The sequence below is a fragment of the Protopterus annectens genome, chromosome 2.part1, assembly GCF_019279795.1.
Source record: "Protopterus annectens isolate FY-2018-M chromosome 2.part1, PAN1.0, whole genome shotgun sequence".
NCBI lineage: Eukaryota > Metazoa > Chordata > Ceratodontiformes > Protopteridae > Protopterus > Protopterus annectens.
Window position 1 is genome coordinate 1,628,091,188 of NC_056729.1, and position 21,581 is coordinate 1,628,112,768.

At 38.3% G+C, this 21,581-nt stretch overlaps 1 protein-coding gene across 1 annotated transcript in view; it reads right to left on the reverse strand.

Moving 5' to 3' along the window:
• LOC122795000 overlaps positions 1 to 21,581 on the reverse strand; it is a 1,473,143-nt gene that overhangs the window by 1,269,720 nt on the left and 181,842 nt on the right. Inside the window, exon 5 of the mRNA XM_044063587.1 lies at positions 1,302 to 1,436. Coding sequence (XP_043919522.1) covers positions 1,302 to 1,436 — 135 coding nt within the window. The remainder of the gene's footprint in view (positions 1 to 1,301; positions 1,437 to 21,581) is intronic.

Sequence of the window (21,581 nt, forward strand, 5' to 3'; positions counted from 1 at the left end):
TGACCATTCTCCTGCTACTGTTTTCCCTTGGCTGTGGTCATAGCACAGAGGGCAGTCTCGCTGAGGAAGCAGCACACTTATGCGCCAGTCCAAGATACTGGCTAAGGCTAGTTAGCCACGTGCTCTCTCCCCGAAACAGCCACAACTCCTGATTAACTCAGTAGACTGATTTTCTCTAGGAGGAAAAAAGTGAATTCTGTTTTTTGATTTCATTTACCTATTCACTCCTATGGGAGTACTTGAGGCTCATACCACAGCTACAGTTAAGTACAGAGGAGCCATGGTTTTGTGTGTGTTTGTGTGTGTGTGTGTGTGCGAGCGCACATATCTATGACTAAATGGATGTGTGTGTGTGTCTATATCTGTCTATTTGTCGCAGTTGTTATACTATGGGAGGCAAGTGTGAAATGTCAACTCTGTATGTGCATGTGGACATTTGGATGAGTGTTTCCATGACTAAAAGCTAGTGTGAGTGAGACTGTTATTGTCTGTGGATGCTTGGATATATATATGTGTGTGTGTGTGTGTGTGTGTGTGTGTGTGTGTGTGTGTGTGTGTGTGTGTGTCTGTACATTTGTGTACATACATGGGCGAGTGTGTGAGTGTGCGTGTGTGTGTATGTGTGTGTGTAAGGAGATACCAATATTGCAGAAATATGTAGTGGTAGAGAGAACACTTGGGTGGTCAGGTCTGACAGCACAGTGCTCAATTCTGAAACATGTCAATATGCTACTAATTAGATTTTTCTCTATGTGGCTTTACTATATTTCTAAATAGAAGATTCTCTCTGTTGTGCTAATTGACTAACCTATGTTAGTCAGTTACCGCAGGTGGAGAGAATCTTTCTGAATCTTCCCCTGGGTGTTTAAGCATACTAAACAGAAAACAAATATCTTCACTGAATGGAAAATTTGTGGATTTGATATCTATAGACTGTGATATTGCCTTCATTTTTTATAAACTCATATTCAGTCTCTTTCTGAGAAAAAAAAAACAGGTAGTCAAATTACTAAGTGACAACAGTTTTACATTTTATATTCATGTGACACTGAATTTTATTTCTATGGTAACAAATTAATTCTGTTAATTGATTATATTTTTGTATCATTGAACAACATGAGGCAAGTAATAAAGTACAACAATGATGTTACTTTAGAAGCAACAAAACAGTAGCCCAGAGTTGTGGTAGAACTGCACACTAGAGCTAAGTGTCCTGTCAGATGACCACAATTCTTTCAGAGATAAACATTTCTTACATGTAACTATTTGACAGTCTTGCATATAATAAAAGGTATTCATACCTGGTTAGTGACCACATCATTATCACAGTTGTAAACGCATCTCCCATATGGACCATAGCACAGGGCTTCTGTCAGTGATTCAATATCAGTAGTAGTGTCTCTACAAACAACGGAAACTGGCCAGCCTGTGTTCCCCTGCAATCAAAAACAAATCATGGATCATGCTTCTTAGGTATTAAACTATAATAATGACTACAGCAATTCAAGTGGTACAAAGCCTGTTTCCAAATATTTACATTACAACTGTTTACATTTCTAGTTAAGTATTTCTTATTTGTCCAGACATCCAATGGGAAAAGTAGTTTACCCCTGGCATCTGAAGGACTTACAGAAATTCCATATTAATCTTCATGGTACTCCATGATAAAGCTCTGTGCTTACTATAATAAGCATATTCCTAACATCAGAGAAAGTCATACAATGAGAAAAATATTTTAGTAAGAAAATGATGAAACACAAAATCTTGAGACTATAACATTAAAAGACTAAAACATTGAAGATCATAATATCAAACTCTTAAGCTTACGCCCCTACAAGACCCATGTTAGCATGGGTTTCTGGGTCCACATCCTTGCAGAACTCATGGTAGCACTTGTTCCTGGGTCCACACTGGTATGGACTTACCATATTCAAGTTTTTTGATTCTGTGGTCTTCAGCATTTTGGTCTTTTAATATTATGGGTCATAGGTATACACTTGTCTAATGACCACCGGGGCCTTTATAAGCCTAGCAACACAACCCAACCCAAGTGTGTCCCTATGTATCACAAGCGTTTATTTGGAGGGTGTATGTTAGTTATGAAGTTTCTAAAGATTTTGAGAGGGAGGGTATGAAGACCCTCCACCTAGGGCCAGTAATCAAGGAGCCTCAATCCTCACAACTGGCACATGTGGGTAATGTTCAGTGGGAGGATAACAGGTACACACACAGTATCTCCACATGCAGCTCTCTACATCAAACACAATCAAGCATAATTTCCCTTAAGAGCACACAGTGAACACAGTCAGTCAAGGGGCTGGTTTGTCTCTCTTTCTCCAGATCCCCAATAAGACTCCCCAATGGCACAGCTAAAGACTTGAATCCTTAGCCAGGGTACCATGCCAAGTCCTCCAACACTCACTCTGTCCAACCAGTGCTTCGTGTCCCTGCTGAAGTAGCTGACACACACCCCTTGAGATTTGATTTGCGCACACACACACACACACACACACACACACACACACACACACACACACACACACACACACACACACACCTGGGAAAGGCTGACATAGGTTTACTTGCTATTCCCGTCTTGCCCAGAACCTTTCACCAGCTACTTTAAGGCCTTTACATGGGTACCCAATATACTGGGTGAAATTGCTCTTAATACAAATGGCAGTTTGACCAAGAGCAGGGCTGTTAGGAGTGGCCCACACAGTGTCACCAAAGAAAGATGCAAATACTCTCAAAACGTAAATAATCTCTACAAAGACCAGCCACAATAAAAGGTTTAAATATATTTAATAATAAATAATAAAAGAACAAGAAAATGCTAAGCATATATTCACAGTGACATCAGAGTTCAAAACACAGGAAATATTTTAAATAACATTGAAGGACAGGCTCATACAAATAAAGAAAAACAATATCTAAACTAAGCTTCACTATATGCCTGATTGAATCTAAGAGAGTTATACTATTCCCTAATAACTTACTTAATAGATCCTTCTTGTTGTCAGATCCAAGACAGAATACAGAATATTCAGTCTCACTAAGAGACTTCTCAAAATAATATCTAAAATATTAACTTTGGGACAGCTTACAGAATGACATCACTTCTGGTCATCTGACTTCTAGCTCCCATGCAAACCTCCATTGCTGGCAGCTGGCAGCACTTAGCACCTACTGGTAAAAATACACACACAAGGGCTTTTGCTCAGTTCTGTGGTAGGAGCTAGAAGTCATAAAGAAAGCAATTGGATACCTCCACATTTCCAGAGTAATAATTAGTTCACCCCAAAGACAATACCAAAAGCTTCCTAGTACAGACTTTGTGTTTCTGGCTGCACTGAAACCTGTGAGCCTAGCCTATAAAGTGATTTAATTTCAGATATATTTTAAAGTTTGTTGGAATGCGGTCAAGCTCCTGATTTCCAGTTTCCTCTGTTAAAACATATACATTTAAACAGTTACAATAGTGCATATACATTTCTGTTCTCTCCAGTAGGGCACACTCTGGATATATTTCAAACACAAGCACTTTACAAATACCTTTTCAACAGAAACGTCTGTACAAACCAGTTTAGTATACAGATCACATAACATTTGTAACACAAGCCTCTTGTATAAACAAGTTTGATATTCACAAATGACATATAATTATTTACAAAATTCCAGCTAGCTGTGCTGACAGCACCTCCTATTATCACAGGGGGTATATGTTAATTTGAGCATAGCTATTGTCTTTCTCTGTCTATTACAGAAATGGAAACCAGACCTAGGGTGAATTTCCGATTTCCCATCCATTGTTCAAGGTCATGCTTAAATAGGATTAGAGATGGACTATGTTTCACATGGATGGAGAGATTCTTCCAGTACATGGGGATCCTTTAAGACACATATCTGCCTCACCAACTTGTCTTATTTATGTCACAAGCAAAATTTAAATCCTTGTATCTTGTGGTTCTGATGCGGTTCACTTTATGGATGTGCAAAACATCCATCAGAACTGGATCCAAGGATGACTTGTAGGCCACGCATAGGATGCAGTCTCAGTAACCTGTAGGAGTCTGAGTGCAGAGATAAGGCTTTAAGGTGGCCCATATAGGACAATACTTATTACTAACACAACCAAAATAAAACACTATGTTAAGAAAAAAAAAAATAAATAAATAAAATCAAAAACTTCAAAACATCAGAAAAAAGTTTTGAGTGTTTATACCCCAGATTGTCCTGGTAAGGACCACTTGTGCACATTCCAACAGTTGTATATGTCTGGCTGGGCAGCTACATGCCAAAGGAGCATTATACTCAATGATGGGTCTGAGAACAGCTGAATAAAGTGGCATTATGAGTTCCTTGGAATGGGATGCCATGCCCTTACATATAAGTTTGGCAACATTTATTTATTTATTTTACATTTGTTAACTGAGAAAGTCCAACTTGAAATGTAGCCAATTTTCAGCAGAGACCAGGGGAGAAACTCTCCAGACGCATGTCTTTGAAAGTGGGAAGAGACCAGAGCACCTGGAGGAAACCCACACAAATGCAGGGAGGACATGCAGACTCTAGACAGAAGGCACTCCAACCAAGAATCGAACCAGAGAACCTCTTGCTGTGAGGCGACAATGCTACCGCTCCACCACTGCGCTGTACAAACATAAAATGATTTTCTTACTACCTTGGCCACTTGTTCATTAAAAGCAAGATTACTGTTTACATAGGTTCTCAGATCCCTGACTACCGGTCAACTCTTAGTGGTGTCTCATCAACTGAGTAATTAGCCTGGGTGGTCATTTTCCCAAAAGGCATGATAATGCATTTCTTGGCACTGAGTTTTAGTCATTTGTCTATGTTAAACCCTCTTGTTTGATGTTTATGTAGTGAGGGGATTCTATGATACCTTGTAATTTGCAGGCATCTGTGAACCTGATCAGCTAAAGGCCCTTGAGATTAGCCTTTATCCCCAAGAAGTAGATGCCAAACAGGAGCGGTCCCAGCATGGACCCCTAAGGTAGCCCAGTGGTCCCAATATTTTTATTTCAACATTTTCATAATAAACCAAAAAAAATAACAAGAGGTAGAGTAACAAAAGGAAAACAGTTATACTAAAGATATATATAAAATAATAATGTTGAAAGAATTTTGAAAATCTTACAACTTGTATAACTTTAATATTTGAAAACTGATCTATTTTTTATCTCGCAAAACACTGAAGTCACCAATAATATGCGAGAATGAATATCACTGCATTTACCACTTACCTTAAAACTCTAGTTATGTAGCAAAATAGCTACTGTGTTGGTTTTATTACAGTCATAATTAACATAAATAGAAACAACATCATTTCATTAATCAGTAACTGCAACTTATCATTGGGTATATGGACTTCCTCTAATACTGATACTGCTGATTTAAATGCTGTGTTAGTTTAAAGAAATTTACTACATTGGTAAAACAGTTAACTCCATTTATACTTAATGAACTTATTTATAATGGCATCCTAAAGCATGGCATATACCAGAATTATCCCGTAGTTGCAAATGGACCCCACTCCCCCAAAATAAATAAACACTAATGACTGCTCATTTTAAGTCAGAATAAATCCCCAAATACAGCTCCAGAGAAAATGCAGTCCCTCCTCAGGAGGTTTAAGCTCTTTTATTTTATTTTATGCAAAGGGAAGTCATAAGTTATCGACCTTGTGGCAATTTTAAGCAGTCATTTTCAAAGGTGAGAATCAAACCCTTTACCCTGCATGTCTGAAGTAAACACCTTAACCATTATACCAACTCCCTACCCTTTGATTGTTTGGGAAATTAAAAAAAGAAAATTAATTTGTTTTAGCTAGACTGCAATGTAACGGTAAATTAATCTAAATTTAATTCCTTTAGAGAACAAAATCTTCCAAAATGGAGGCTAAATCCTTATTGTTTCTACCACTCCTGATGGAAGGTCTTGGTAATTACCAAGTGTGGCTTGAATGTAGATAAAGAGCATTTCACTTTAATAATTTCTTAAAAGAAAACTTTCTTGATTATAGAATTAAACTTAACTAGCCTTATAACACCATGTTGAGGGAGCCCTAATTAATTTGATCAAGCTGAAACACAAATTAAATCAAAGATATTTATGAAACAGTTTGTTTGCACTGCTGGTCTTGTTGTTCCAACCTCTGAGTAGAGTTCTGATGGTCAGGGATGCCCAGAAAATAAACTGTAATGGCATGATCTGGACTAGAGGCTGATGGTCGTATAAGTCAGACATTTTACTTTCTTGACCCCTTAACCCTTGGCATCCAGAGAGTGCTCGTATCATGTTTTAATAAAGAAAAGTCCATGATTAAGTTACTTAGTGAAAGTGAGAGTAAGGCTTCCTTGGGTTGGATGAAGTTGTTAATTTTACATATCAAACTAACTGCCCTTTCTGGCAAAACCACAGAATCTATAGGAGTGGTTACAGAAGGAGTAAAGGGAAATATATAGTGTTAGCATTAGATTTTTTTTTTTTAATTCTTGTCTTAGGAAGTGCTCGGAGAAAAAAAAATTGGTGAAAAGCCAATCAAGAGTCCTATGTAGGAACATTAAGCCTATGTACAGATGGACAAACCTGAAAAAACACTGTGTGTTCTATGACTGAAATCCTGAAAATATTGTGGCTCTGGACTTATACAGGAGCTCTTTGAAGACTGGTATGGGGCATGTTGTTAATGAAAGTTAACAAAGGATGGCACCTTTCCTCATGTGACTATAACACATTTAATAGAGCTGTTTTTGTAATGAGAACAGACAGGAAAGAGATTATAATTATAACATGCTCGGACGTTTGCAATACATCTATAGTACTACCACACAAAAGGTAAGTGAATAACTTTGGCAAGACTCGAAATGGGTTGTAAAACTGTATTATAAGTAAACCACAAGCTTCAAAAATGGTACAAGAGTAACAGTAAATTAAGTGCAAACATGTGAAAGAATTTTCACCAATGAAAGTACTACAGGTGTCAGGGTTGTGGCTGGTTTGGAAGTAAATTTAAAAAGGGTTTGCCTTTGAAAAATGGCATTCAATCTTTTTTTTTTGTTATTACTTTTATTTTTGTTAATGGCTATCTCTAAACAGCACTTAGGTTCATAGGTTCATAGATTAGTATTAAGCTAACTGCCCTTGCGAGCCATTTTAAGCTTAGCCAATTATCCCTTCTGAGACTCAAACCCTGCACCTTATGTTTGTAAGGCAAACACCTTAACCATTAGGCCACTCTCCCAACCCCACTTTTCAGACATTATTCCACAAATATATTTCTTATTACATTCCAACATAATACCAATATTAAAACATACAATACAAGGGTTAATAGAGATGAAATCCACAACTGATGCAGATTTCTTGTAAAATATATTTTAAATCACAGCACAAAGATTCAATAGAAATATAGCAGGATATGATAACCAAAACACTCCATATTGTTTGAGTAATTTCTCTCCATAACACTCAGTAAACACAATAGTATAGATCACAGCAGCAAGCACAGTGAGTGGATGACCAGTTTCACTGTCCCTTCTTTGTATCATTTATAATTCTGCTACAATCTTGATTGTTAAAAAATAGATAATATACAGATAAACACAGGACCTAGGAGGGGCTTATCAATCACTGCCATCACACTTCATCAGTCTTTTAAATTTGTTTATATTTTGAGATACTCTGCCTAACCAAACACTATTTAAAAACCTATACCCCAGTAGGGGCCCTAGCAGCTAACTCAATGATTATTTCTCATAATTCTTTAAACAGATGTGATGTATTTTTCCAGTTATGACAGATTATTTTCTTGCCCATCAGCATTAAAAAAACATAACAGAAAACACCACTACAGTCTTTGACAAATTTTACTGAGAGAAATACCCTTAGAACTGCTCTATCTCTCAATTTAAACACCATATTCTCATTCTAAGGCCCTTCACTGGTCCAATTAAGTAATCCTACAAGTTAGCACTATTAAACCATAAGCACTACTTACTCTTATACTCTCTACAATTACCCTGTCCTCTATTGGTCCGTCTTAAATTCAGTTTCCCTATATTACTCTAGCATGTCCAAAGGTCAGTCAATGGTTTCCTCTCCAGTCCACCTGGTGAATCTGGGAATTTTGAGGCAATGTTACAACTGTCTCATGTACACGGACAACCCTCTCCTCCTCCAAACAGGTTCAAATATATGTGAGAGATGCAACTATTTAGCCAAACTGGAGGCTGAGCTCTCTCATCTCAAAACTGGTGTAACCAGTCAGGAAGAGAAGGTAACCTCACACAACACAATTCCAGTATCACATAGTTCCACCACATCAGCGAACCAAACACATAAATACACAAAAACATACTCGGAGGCACTAAATAAAAATCTACCTAAGCAACAGAGACCACCAAAGCAGACATCCAAGCAAACGCTACCTCAAAACAAAACATGCACAACACATAGCCCAGTCAGTGTGCCAAGCAGCCACAGCGCTAAAGGCTGAATAACATACCTAATACTCTTGTAATAGGTGACTCTATTGTCAGACACACTGATGTCCCACTCACCAGGCTGAATAAAGAGAAGGTCATGGTGAGCTGCCTGTCGGGTGCTAGGATCCGCCACATAACGCAAGCACTCAGGTCTCTCCAAAGCAAATACAAATATGACTCAGTCATTGTACATGCTGGTGTGAATGACCTGAGACGTACCTCCCTGGACTACATGAAAAGAGACATAGAGGAGCTCTCTGATCATGTAGCCCAGGCTGGTATGACCCTGACCTTGAGCAGCATCTTACCCTCACCTAGAATGATGGCACAGTATAAAGACAAAATGATCGATTTTAACAATTGGCTAAAATTTTGGTGTCATTCAAAGGGGATCCAGTGTCTGTCAGCCTGGGATGACATGCTCGACAAGCCACGTTGCATCACTAGGGACGGCTTGCACCTGTCACCACTGGGCTTTCGGATATTGGCAAAGGCTCTTGCCACCCCCATAGTGCCTTTTTTAGGCAAGGCTCAAAAGTCAAACCCACCCCCATAGACAGCACAAGGAACAAGAAACTAAGGGTAATGCTGCTAAACGCCAGAAGTCTTAACCTCAAGATGCACGCACTCAAAGCTCTCCTCAGTATGGAGAACATCGATATCTGTGCAGTGACAGAAACCTGGCTCAAGGCTCTAGAGAGCACCCCAGCACTACCAGGCTATACCTCATATCATGCTTTTCGGCCCCAAAACCCGGACCGAACCACAAAAGGAGGGGAGTTTCCATATTTATCAAGGATATCCACACCTCCAGGTTAGTGGCATTACACGAAGTATCGGAGACCATCCATGTGCAACTAACAGTGGGCAAGACTGCTTTTCAGTTTATAGCATCCTACAGACCACCCTCTCAAAGTCAGGAATCCCACGCGGCTTTCCTGAAAACATTGGAGAACATGAAGATCTCTCCGAACACCATTATATTGGGCGACTTCAACTACCCAAACATTGACTGGGAGCACTACTCAAGCCCCAGCACCTTAGCCCAAAGGTTCCTGGAAATTATAAACTCAAATGCTATGGAACAACTAGTCACCACTCCCACAAGAGGGGACAACATACTAGACCTGATCATTACCAACATGGGGACTCTATGCTCCACACCAGAAGTATATCCCTCATTGGTAAGATCAGACCATAAATTAATTTCACTGGATGTCCACATCCCGACCCCACCCCCAGCCCAGAAAAAACACAGTGAAAAACTTCTCAAAAGCGAACTTCTTACTTCTCAAAACCGAAGTGGAATCCTTCAAGGCCCCAGAGCCAGTGGAAACTGCGGCCCAAACTGCAGAATCCTATATAAACGCATTCTACGGACATCTCCAGGAATGCATAGATCATGCTATCCCAAACAAAACCAAGACCCAATCATCCAAAGGCAGGCGTCCAGTCTGGTGGACCCCTGCCATAAATAAACTGTACAACAGGAGGAGGAAGCTACTACATGATAGAGCAAAATCCCTAATAGGGAAGGCATCTCTGATCAGTACTAGCAAAAAATTACGATCCCTCATAAAATCCTCCAAGGCCAGCTTCATGAGAAAAATTGCACAGGACACCAAAGACAATCATAAGGCTTTTTTCAGTTATGTTAGAAACCTGGGATGCAACTCCCAGACTTGTTCTGAGTTGATTCTAAACGACAAAAAATACACTGAACCCACAGACATTGCCAATATCCTGGCAGACAAGTTCAGTGCAAACTCCCCCCCCCCCCCCAAAAGAGTAAGTATCTATCCCGGCAGAGAGCTGCCTCCCAAACATCTCTGATGCTCAGGTGAAGGCTGCCCTCTCCAAAGCAAAAAACACTGCTTCCATGGGACCAGATGGCGTCCCAGGTTGCATCCTACATGAACTCCAAGAGGAACTAATCCCTCAAATAAAACAGCTATACATTCTCAGCCTCACTACAGGATATGTGGCCACAGAATGGCGTACAGCAACAGTGGTCCCACTCTACAAAGGTGGAGCCTCTACGGACCCTGGAAACTATCGCCCCATAAGCCTGACTAGCTTAGTCTGCAAGGCTATGTCGAGGATCATCATGGAGCTCATAAACAAAGACATTGGGGACCTACAGACACTAGATCCTACCCAGTTCGGCTTTGTCAAGGGCAGATCCTGCCTTTTGAACCTGGTTGACTTCTTCAAAACAGTCACCAAAGCCATAGATGAAGGGAAGGTAGTCCACACAGCCTATCTGGACCTTGCAAAGGCATTTGACACAATACCCCACTCGGGCATCATAGATAAGCTATCCAGCTTAAATATAAACCCCCATGTCACAAGATGGGTCGCAAACTGGCTCAAAGACAGAACCCACAGAGTGAGAGTTGCTGGAGCCATGTCAGACTCGAAACCGGTCACAAGTGGCGTCCCACAGGGTTCTGTCCTGGGACCACTCTTGTTCGGTATATACTTTTCCGAGGTACAGGCAAATGTGGTAGGACTATGGCTCACCAAGTTCACAGACGACTGCAAACTGGGCGCCATAATCAACTCTCCAAAAAGGTCTCACAGAGACAGATAACTGGTGCCAGCGCCATGGTTTAAAGCTAAATGCCAAAAAATGTATAGTCATACCCTTTGACAAAAACAATGTGCCCACAAATTACCACATAAGCAGAAACCCATTAAGTACAGAGAAAGTTATTAGGGACCTGGGGACCCAAGTTGATAGCAATCTCTCCTTTTAAAACCACATTGCCAAAGTGGTTAGAAAGACCTTCTACATAGCCCACCTCATCACGAAGGGTTTCACATCTAGATCAAGAGAGGTAATCGTGCCCCTTTATTCATCCCTCATCAGGCCCATCATAGAATACAATGCCCCTTTTGGGATGTACCTTACCCGACACCTGCAGCAATTAGAAAGACCCCAAAAGTATCTCACCAAGAGGATCAAGGGTCTCAAACAGATGCCATATGCTGCTCGGTTAAAAAAACTCCAGCTCTACTCAGTTGCATACCGCCTACTTCGAGGCGATCTATGCCTGACATACAAATATATGTCAAATCCAGAATTAATGGACATGCTCCACCTCAGTAAATCTAAATCCCTTAGAGCCACACGCTCGAGGGACTTGAACCTCAGCACAGAAATAAATAGAACTTGCTGGAGGGACAGGTTCATAACCCAGAGGCTCCCTTCGCTCCGGAATAGAATTCCAGTTCATGTGAGGCAGAGCACCTCACTGAATCTCTTCAAGAAGAATCTCGATAGGTGGATGGGGGATCGTAGGTTTGTCCCAGGGATTACTCCCTTGTCACTATTAGACAGAGGCACAGTAAACTAAACCTTAAAAAGGGCACAGTATACTCAAATCAAGGGGTGATACAGAATCGGGCTAGGCTTATAATTGCCCCAGGGCAGATAGCCTAGTATGAACCTATGAACCTATACCACTCCAATAGTGTTTTACGAAGACTGACTTTGTTTTCAGTCTGTTTAAGGCTTCTTGAATCTCCTTCATGAAAGGTTCCAGTTGATTAAATAGCCAAAACAAATGAATCTAAGTGTCTGTTCCCCTCTCTAATGTAGCCAGTTGGCCACAGGAAACATTCTGTATATTCTCTCTGGGGTAAACAAATACGCAAACACTTTCATGTAGCTTTTTAGGGTTAGTTACAAATCTAGAAAGTTGATAGATTTGTTCCCACATGTTTGACCCCAAATCTAAGTGAATTTCTTTCTCCCGTGATCTTCTCATCTGTACACATACAGCACAGCACCCTTATCACCTTCAATGTAAACACAGATAAGATGGACAGCCTAATATTCTCCCTTGATATATCTTGTGTTGCCCTCCTTGACATTGGAGGTTGAAGATGGCTTATTGGCTAGTCTTGTAATGGTTTATAGACTGAATGCCTAGTACTTACCTATAAACCTATGAACCTAGAAACACTACCTCCTCCTTCAATGCAGTCAATGTCTTAGCAACCCTACTAATCAACATTTTTTGTAAGGGTACTCACTCCTTGCTTCATGTAATAATTTAACTATTCGTATCCAACATTGACAGCTTTCTTCTAGCCCTCTGACCATCAGTAATACTCTTAAAACACCCATGAATCTGAAATCCCATTCCCTGATGGAAATTGCACTTATAGGATATAGAACCTTAATGCTGTCTTACGTTTTTTCCATTTAATTGCCCCCTTACCACTTCCCAAATATTACATATCGGAGTTGCAATAATAAAGAAATCAGCATCCTTTCATATCTTACTTCGTTACACTTCCTTAACCACAGAGACAAAAGGCGGCATGTCAGAACTTTGTATGAAAATTCAAAAAGGCATTCTTACTTTGAATGAAAATCCAAAAAGGCATTCTTGACATCCCTTCTGAGTTTTGCAAGAGAAAAAAGGTCAAGGCTTTTCATGTTGCCTAACAAGTAATCTGTTACACATATACAAAAAATTATCTGGAAATACTCCAGTACAACTGGGGTCAGGAAAACCCCAACCACCACATTTCCCAAGGCTTAAACAATTTTACCAGTGCCACTCTAGTCCTAGCCCCATCACAAATGAATTTAAATCCCATATTCTTATTATCACCTCAGTTGCCTGCAACTGTAAGAATATTGTTATTCTATGTGATTTTATCCTCCTAAGCTACCTAGGTCCCTTCAGAAATTGCATTGCTGCATTCCTAGCCATTACCAGCCTTGTGCAGTTAGCCAATGACACTACTCATCCAAATCTCTGAACCAACAACACTGCCTCCTGGATCTGCTAATCTCCAATACATCTGTTATTCGACCGTCATTCACTAACCACTCCCTAATATCCCTCCAAATCATCCACCAGTCACTAGAACTGCCCCACTAACTAGTTACTCTCAGAAGCAGATCCACCATCAATGCAGACAACCTCAAAAAATATCTAGCAACTTTCATGTGGTCTCTATTACCAACTTAAAGAACCCCAACTCAGCTGCAACAGTTTCTACACATATCCTTCAACTTCAAGACAAATTCTTCCCGCGCACACAGCACATTTTCAAATACAACAAAAGCCCCCAGTTAACCATTGAACTGAAAACTCTACTCAAACCTATGGACAATGATCGGTCTTCATAGAGACAAATCCCTTCACCAATAAAATCATATCACCTTTACCTCTCTATCTAACCAGCTAAGCAAGCCATACACAGGCACAAAACAAACTATTTTAAAAACAAACAACTTGCTCTGCTATGCCAACCCAAACATTTTTGGCAGGAAGTAAATCTTCCCGCAGACCAAAAATCCACAGATCTCACCTCTACCCCTATCACCATCCAGACCTCTCAAGGCCAACTCTCAACCTTTGATTTTCTAAAGGAATTAAGCCACCTATCTAGTGCCACAACCTGTACCTGCCCCTGAACTCAACCAGTCCTTCTCCTTTTATACCCCTCTTCTATTTTAAGAAAATTACACACAAAGAACTTGACCCCTACTAGAAAACATACCCCTGGATGCACCCTCTGGTGCAAATGACCTTCACCTTTGGTTTATATCACTCTGCAAGGAATTCCTTACCACACCTCCTCTCTATATTATAACCTCTGCTTAACTGAAAATATAATGCCAGACATATGAAAAACTACTCCTGTTAAACATTTTCTCAAACAGCCTCAGCCAGAAAATGCCTCCCACTTCTGCCCTATCTCACTTTTCCCTACACTTGGGAAAATATTTGAAAAACTAATCTACAACCAACTGTCCACTTACATCCAACAGCACCACCTCCTCCCTCTTAGCATGGTTTCTGGACTGGTAACTTAAACAAGAGATCTTTCTCAACATGGATAAAAGACATCTGTCAGGAACTCTCTTCATTGACCTTAACAAAGCTTTTGATCTTATTGACCACTTCCTGCTCCTTCACTCTCCCCAAAAAATCGGGGATAGACACAGCACTGTCATCTGGTTCAAACATTTCATAACAAATAGGTATGTCAGACTCAAAAACAGGCTCATCCTTATTGCCTACAGCAGCCCTTACCAGAGAAGTGCCCCAGGGATCCATACTTGCTCCACTGTTGCTTTCAGTCTTATTAACAAACTACCCTTTGATTTCCCTAAACTTCCTATCATTCATTATGCAGCTGACATGGTTAATCTTCAGTTCGGTGGCTCACATTCAGCTATTCAAACCCAGCTTTAGCCAGAACTCCACTCCCTTAATTATTGGCTAAACAACCATAATCCACTCCTAAACCACACCAAAACAAAAAGTATGATAGTTGAAATTTCACAAAAGCTGAAAAAACTCATAAAAATCTCAACATTACAGATCTCAATAGTTACCCAATAGTAACAATTATGTCCTTTAAATTCTTGAAAACACCAGGAAAAATATCAGTTCTTTTTTATTCTGGTCCTGAAAAATATCTTCCTTTCTCAACAGACCAGCTAGATCAACAATAGGCAAATGAGTCCTTTTGCTCCACTTGAATATGGCCTCCCCATAATAGCCACAGCCTATAAAACACTCATCCACCGTATAGTCCATTGAAATCAAAATCTGCTGATTCATTTATACCTCCCCCTAGGAACACCACTGCATCACCCTCTCCAAAGACAAATGGCTACTGGTCTCTAACAGGTGCTTTCCCACCTCTTGCAGTCAAACTCCATAATAAAACCACCTCTGCAACCTCTCCCAATTATCACCCTTATTCCAGTCACCCCAAACCAAACTGTGTTGTACCGACCATTCCTTCTCCATTCTTACATGCAAACTCTGGCAATCCCTTACCCTTCACCTAGAAGAATTCCCCAGGTTCAGAGCTCAGTTCAAAAGATACCTTCATCAAAAGTCTGACTGCAAGTGCTTTTCTAGTGGACATATAACCTAACTCCTTCCTAATCTACAACACTCCTACTTTGACCTTCTGTTCTTACCTGCTGCTTCCTTCTCATATTTAGTACTAAAATTAATTCTACTGCTAGTAATATTTATATATTGTAACATTTGTCTATAGGATTATCTACCTTCTGTGATTACTGTTTAGGTGAATTTGTTCTGTTTTATTTATTGTTTTCTGACTTTCTTCACCTGGGCTATGCCTGGAAATGGTCTGTTCAGGTTAGTGTACTACCAGAGTAAAAAAAAAAAAAAAAAAAAACCTAACTAATTAACTAAATAAAGTCTAAGAACCACTTGTTTACTGATTTCAAAAACAGCCTTGGCGGCTTAGTTGAAAAGGAATGACGCACATAAAACAAGTAGAGTAACTTGCTGGAATGTCACCCATAGCCAAATTTTTCTCTGTACTGGATGCCATGCATTACTTCTGACAAGCAGAACACAAATCACAAAAGCTCAAATTATGCATTTCAATATTCTGTTAGGATGATACAGACTTCATATAATGCAGTTAGGGATTTGTTTAGTGCTTGAAGCCTTCCAGAGGGTCATAGCTCAAATTCTGGAAGGTCTTGAGTCAGTGGTGAACATAATCTTAATGTGAGATGAGTTAAAACTACATGGCTTATGACTGAAAAAGAGAATACAACACTACAAGATGAATATGAATCCAAAACAGAGCAAATATTCTGAGCACACTCAATTATATAGTCTATAAACTAACTGAATAGGGTATGAACTCATAGAAGATGGAGCAGGGGTGGGGATGGACAAGGTAAAGGACAATTCAGGACTACAGAGATTATAAAGAATATGGCAGTACTTAGCTAAATTTATTCCAAACTTGGCAAAGTTTTTTCCTCTTACTGAAGAACCCAGTGGGAAACAGTACTGTGCTATCAGAATGAATAACATCAACAGAGCTTCAGGAACTACTTACGGAGGCCTCAAATATCAAAATATTCTATGGTGCCAAGAATCAATTACTGACGCAGATGGATGTGCGACAGTCTGGACTACTGGTACTGTTATTTCAAGATGGACTACCAGTGGCCTACAGGTAACCTGCTTTGACAAATGCCTCGCTCCAATATGCCCACAGAGAAAAGGAACTGATGGTCAAAGTTTATGGCTGTGAGAAATTATATGAATCCAAGTATGGAAGGCCAACTGTCAAGAAATCTAACAAAAAGCTATTCCAGAGCATCTTCCAAAACATGTTACATAGGCCACAATTAAGAATGTGAAGTATGACATTAAGTCTGTAGATATCTGACATTACACTGCAGTAAAAAGTAGCAAATTGATGTATGTGGCAGACAGTTTAAGTTATGCCTACCTTAAGGAAATCAAAAAACAAGTCTTTGATAATGAGCTAGAAGTACTGTTAGCAGATCTGGATCTAGATTATGTATCCCAGAGACTGTCCCACATATGGAACAGGCTTACCCATCCATGTAAAGTTAAGTCTGTCTATAACCCAGCTTAAACGCAACCTAGACCAGTGGATGAGGAATAGGAAATTTACACTGGGACTGGCACCCATGTCCCTTATGGAGAGAGGTTGCTTATAAATGTCTGGCCTTCAATGCCCTATTTGGTTACAGGACATCATTATTCTTTAGGAAAACCTGGCTAGGCTTAGAACGCCCCTCTCCCCCCAGGTCATTAGCTTAGCAACAGTCTAGGAATCTATGGTCAAATGGGGCTCTAGGTAGGTTAATGAACTTGACTCCCACTGTCAGTTATTCCAATATCTCATAGGTTCTTAGGTTCATAAGTAAGTACTAGGTTAGCTCCCCATGTGGGCCATTTTAAGCTTAACCAATTTCCCTTTCAAAGGTGAAAATCAAACCCTGTAACTTGTGTTTGTGAGATAAACACCTTAACCATTACGTTAGCCTCTAACTTCGTTACTTGGGATGTGCCCCCATTTACCATAAAGCACTGTTCAAACCTTTCTGTGTGTATACTATTTCCTTCCTTACTTTCACAATGATCACAGAGATTTTGGTTAAAAAAATGTTTGTATCAGATTTTACAACAAAAATACTGAGAACCATTTGCTAACAAAAAAAATATTAAAACAAGACTTAGCACGAGCAACAGTAAACTTCTGTTTCATATAAACTTGCATTTGCTGAAAATGTATCTGGAAAAACATTAAATTATAACAGATGTGTTTATAGTGAAGCACTAAGTACAAGCTATGTGAAGGATTTTGGAATTCAAAAGTTAAGTAATGCATTTTGCTAACAGCCCACTGGATTTAAGTTTCTTTTTTCAGGGACAGCTCAGAAGCATACTTAATAAAGCGACTTGGTAAGAGTCATATGGTAAACAAATGAAGGGTGAGGAAATTAAACCCTGCATCACTGAGAACATCTCATTAACAGTTCACAGCATTACTCATCTGCACTAAACTCAGTGCATTCCATAGCCATATACCTGCAAAAAATAAAATGTATTCATAGTTAAAATACTAACATTAAACTTACAGACTTCATGCTGTCCATTTTTTTCACAATCATATAATAAACATATTATCAACAGTCAACAAAACAGAGACCAGGGATCACACTCAAATAACATAGCTTATATGACGATGCTTCTTTTTGCTACAATCAGTTCTTCCCTTTATACCCTAACTACACACACACACACACACACACACACACACACACACACACACACAATCGTCAATTACAATCTTTGTACTACTCGGTACACCTCAGATGTTTGCTTGTGATCAAATGAATGAATGACTACATAAATAATAACACAGAAATGTATTTTACCTCAGTGTTGTGAGAACCATACAGTGCAACCCATTGTTCCTCCATGTCCTCTCAACATCTTTGCTCACGAATCAGAGATAAAGACCCAGAATTAGGAACCACTTTTAAATATCACCCCTAAAGACTTAGAAAGTTACTAGTATAACATGTTTTGCGTTATCAAGCATTTACTGAAGGAAATGAAGTCTGAACCAGGGCTGTGCCTGCAAATGGTCTCTTGTGATCAGCGTATTCCCTGGTAAACAAACTAAATAAATAAATAAACAAATTCACATGTTGACTACAGTCCACAATACATTACCAGAAAAACACAGATTTTATGAAGAAAAGACCAATGATATGTGGTAAAACTAAGGACAGTTCAGAATTATGCCCTTCATATACACAAGTGCACACCAACAAACATGCAAAGCCCCCCCCCCACACACACACACACATACACACACTTACTTGTGACCATCGATTATACACCTCTGATATTTGCTTGAGATCAAGTTAATGAACAAATACATACAGTAAATATTGGCCCAGCAATGTATTTTAGTTTGCTGCTGTCAGAAACATAAAATGTAACCGACTGCTACTCACCCTTCAACTTCTTAGTCCAAGAATCACAGACAAAGACCCAAAATCAGTAATATATTTTAAATATTTCTCTTACATACTTAAAAGGCTGCTAAAATAAGAAGCTTTGCACTGGAAAGAATCTTCAGAAGGATATGGAGCCTGAAACTTAAATGCCTGTTTAGTGACTGTGATACACAGCAGTTTGGCAGAAAGGCACAACTTGTATGAGGACACAATGAAATACCTCTCAGCTTCTTTGCTAATGAATTCTGGACAACGCCAAAATATAATGGTGGACTAAATCATGGTTGCCTTTTTAAAATTACTCAAATTCACTTAAAAAGTTAATAAAACAACAGTTTTTCTCATCAACACGCATTTTCAGAATGATATTAAGAACTTGAAAGTCCAATGTCTGGCACTATGGACTTAATGTACGTCGCAATGATTTACCAGAAAATCAGTTCATGAGGGGGACAGTACAGGCACAGCTCCAAAATATAAAGCAAAATGACACATGCTGACTTTCTAAAAAGAGAAGTATGGAAATTTAATTTCTGGCATTATTGACTGGTGGTACGGCGGTAGCGTTGTTACCTCACAGCAAGAGGTTCTCCCCTTCGATTCTCGGCTGGGTTTGGGAGTGCCTTCTTTGTGGCGTCTGCATGTCCTCCCTACATAATGAAGAGCAGCAAACAAACAATCCAAAAATAAATGAACCACGGACTGGACCAAGAAGTTTAATTGCAAAGTCTAAAAACACAATTCAAATAAGCGCTTTCGTTTGGCGCCTGCCAAACTTTTTCAAACAGTAATACATCACTTCCTGTAGTTTAAATAGTGTTTTCCCGTGATGTAAGCAATGATGGTTAATTGCCAAAAGTCTAATTTAAAAATACAACAGTAAAGTAAATCATAAACGTAAAAAACAATAACAAAATAAAATACATCAGCACATGTTTTTATAATTATCACTTCCAATATTCAATAAATGTATATATACACAATCACACCAAAACATTTCTTGAACTCCAAGGACTCAAAAACTATCTATCGTAAATGTACGGAGAAAATAAACTAAACCAAGTGTTAGATAGGCATTTGTGCAACATTCGTACCAGTAGGTATTAAATTCACCATTCACATCACTTGATCAATCCGAGTGCCTGTATGCCTCAAAATAGAGTTTTGTACAATAGTTGTTCAAATATTCTCAACTGCATAAAATCATTCAAAAAAATAATTCAAAAAACTTTTGACCCACCAATTCATGAACTTCATATCCATAATATTAAAATTTACCGTGAGTGTTAACCTATCAACTCAGTTCTTTAATTTCATCAAAAAGTCAAACGAACAACATGTTTTAATCATATAAAAACATATAAAAACCTACACTAGGCTTGTATATATGTAAATAAATTAATGTTCCATAACATCTATTTTAAAAAAATCTATTTTAAAAGACACTGTTTAAACAGCCACGGCTGTCACCTGTTGGTTAATTTGTTAACTAAAACGAAAATACACTCACAGTGAATGACGAAAGAATAAAAGAAGAATTATAATGTATTGCATGGAGTAAGCATATGTAGTAATGCATAGATGGTTTAAAAAGTAAAAAGTATTTTAAATAAAATCTAACTTGTGTAAATATGGTGGTTAGCGTGTTCACCTTTTTTCGTATATTATTCTTCAATAAGAAGAAGGAACGGACAATTAAATTACCCTTATTGTTAGTACACGATTCCTTTCGACAACATAAATAATATCAAAAATGGTTAAATCCAAATATTCAACAATATTACTTTCATTTTTATCATTGTTTAAAACACATAAACAATCATGTTCACACATGTTTATGTCAATGTATATATATTACCAATAATTTGTGTATACTACAAGAAACATTTATATAAAATACCTACATATGCTATAATAAATAAATATTAATAATAATAATAAGTTGTAATATAATAAAATAAAATGTAATGTTTAAAATAAGCTATAGTAACAATAAAAGGTAATTTATAATTAATGTATTTCTGTTTAAATAAATTTGTATATTTATATTTAATTAAATACCTGTCTGAGAATAATTTATATTTGTGAATAATCCAATATTATTAATGAAATGATGTTTAAAAATGTGTTTTTTATAATAATAATAATTCATGTTTGTATTAAATGAATTTACAAAAAATCAACATAAACCATACATGAAATTCATAAAAAAGTATGAATATAAAACATACATACGTGGTGTGTTATTGTACTTAGTCAACTAATGACTACAAAAAAATGTTCTACTGTTACTATCTCATAAGAGATTTTAGTTTAAGTAAACAAGCAATCGATGTAGAATTATTTAAGCCAGGCCAATTGTGTGCATTCAATTTAAGTTGCCATTCCAGTTCAAGTTTTTCTAATTTTAATTGCCACTCACCACCCCTAATGTCAAGTTTTAAAACATCAAGGACTACAAATTTAAACTTGTGAGAAATTTCTGTGTTGATGTGTTTTGCTAAAGCGTTTACATCATTGTGGTCACGTATAGCTCTAATATGTTCTCCAATTCATTCTTTGAGCTTCCTTTCCGTTTTACCAACATAAAACATGGTACAATTACAACATAAGGCACAATATATGACCTTTTCACTATCGCAACAGGCCTTTTCTTTCAAATGAATCTTACTACCATTAATCAAAACCTCATTGGTTTCATTAACATAAGAACAATACTTACACCTGCCACATCTATAAGTTCTGCCATAACC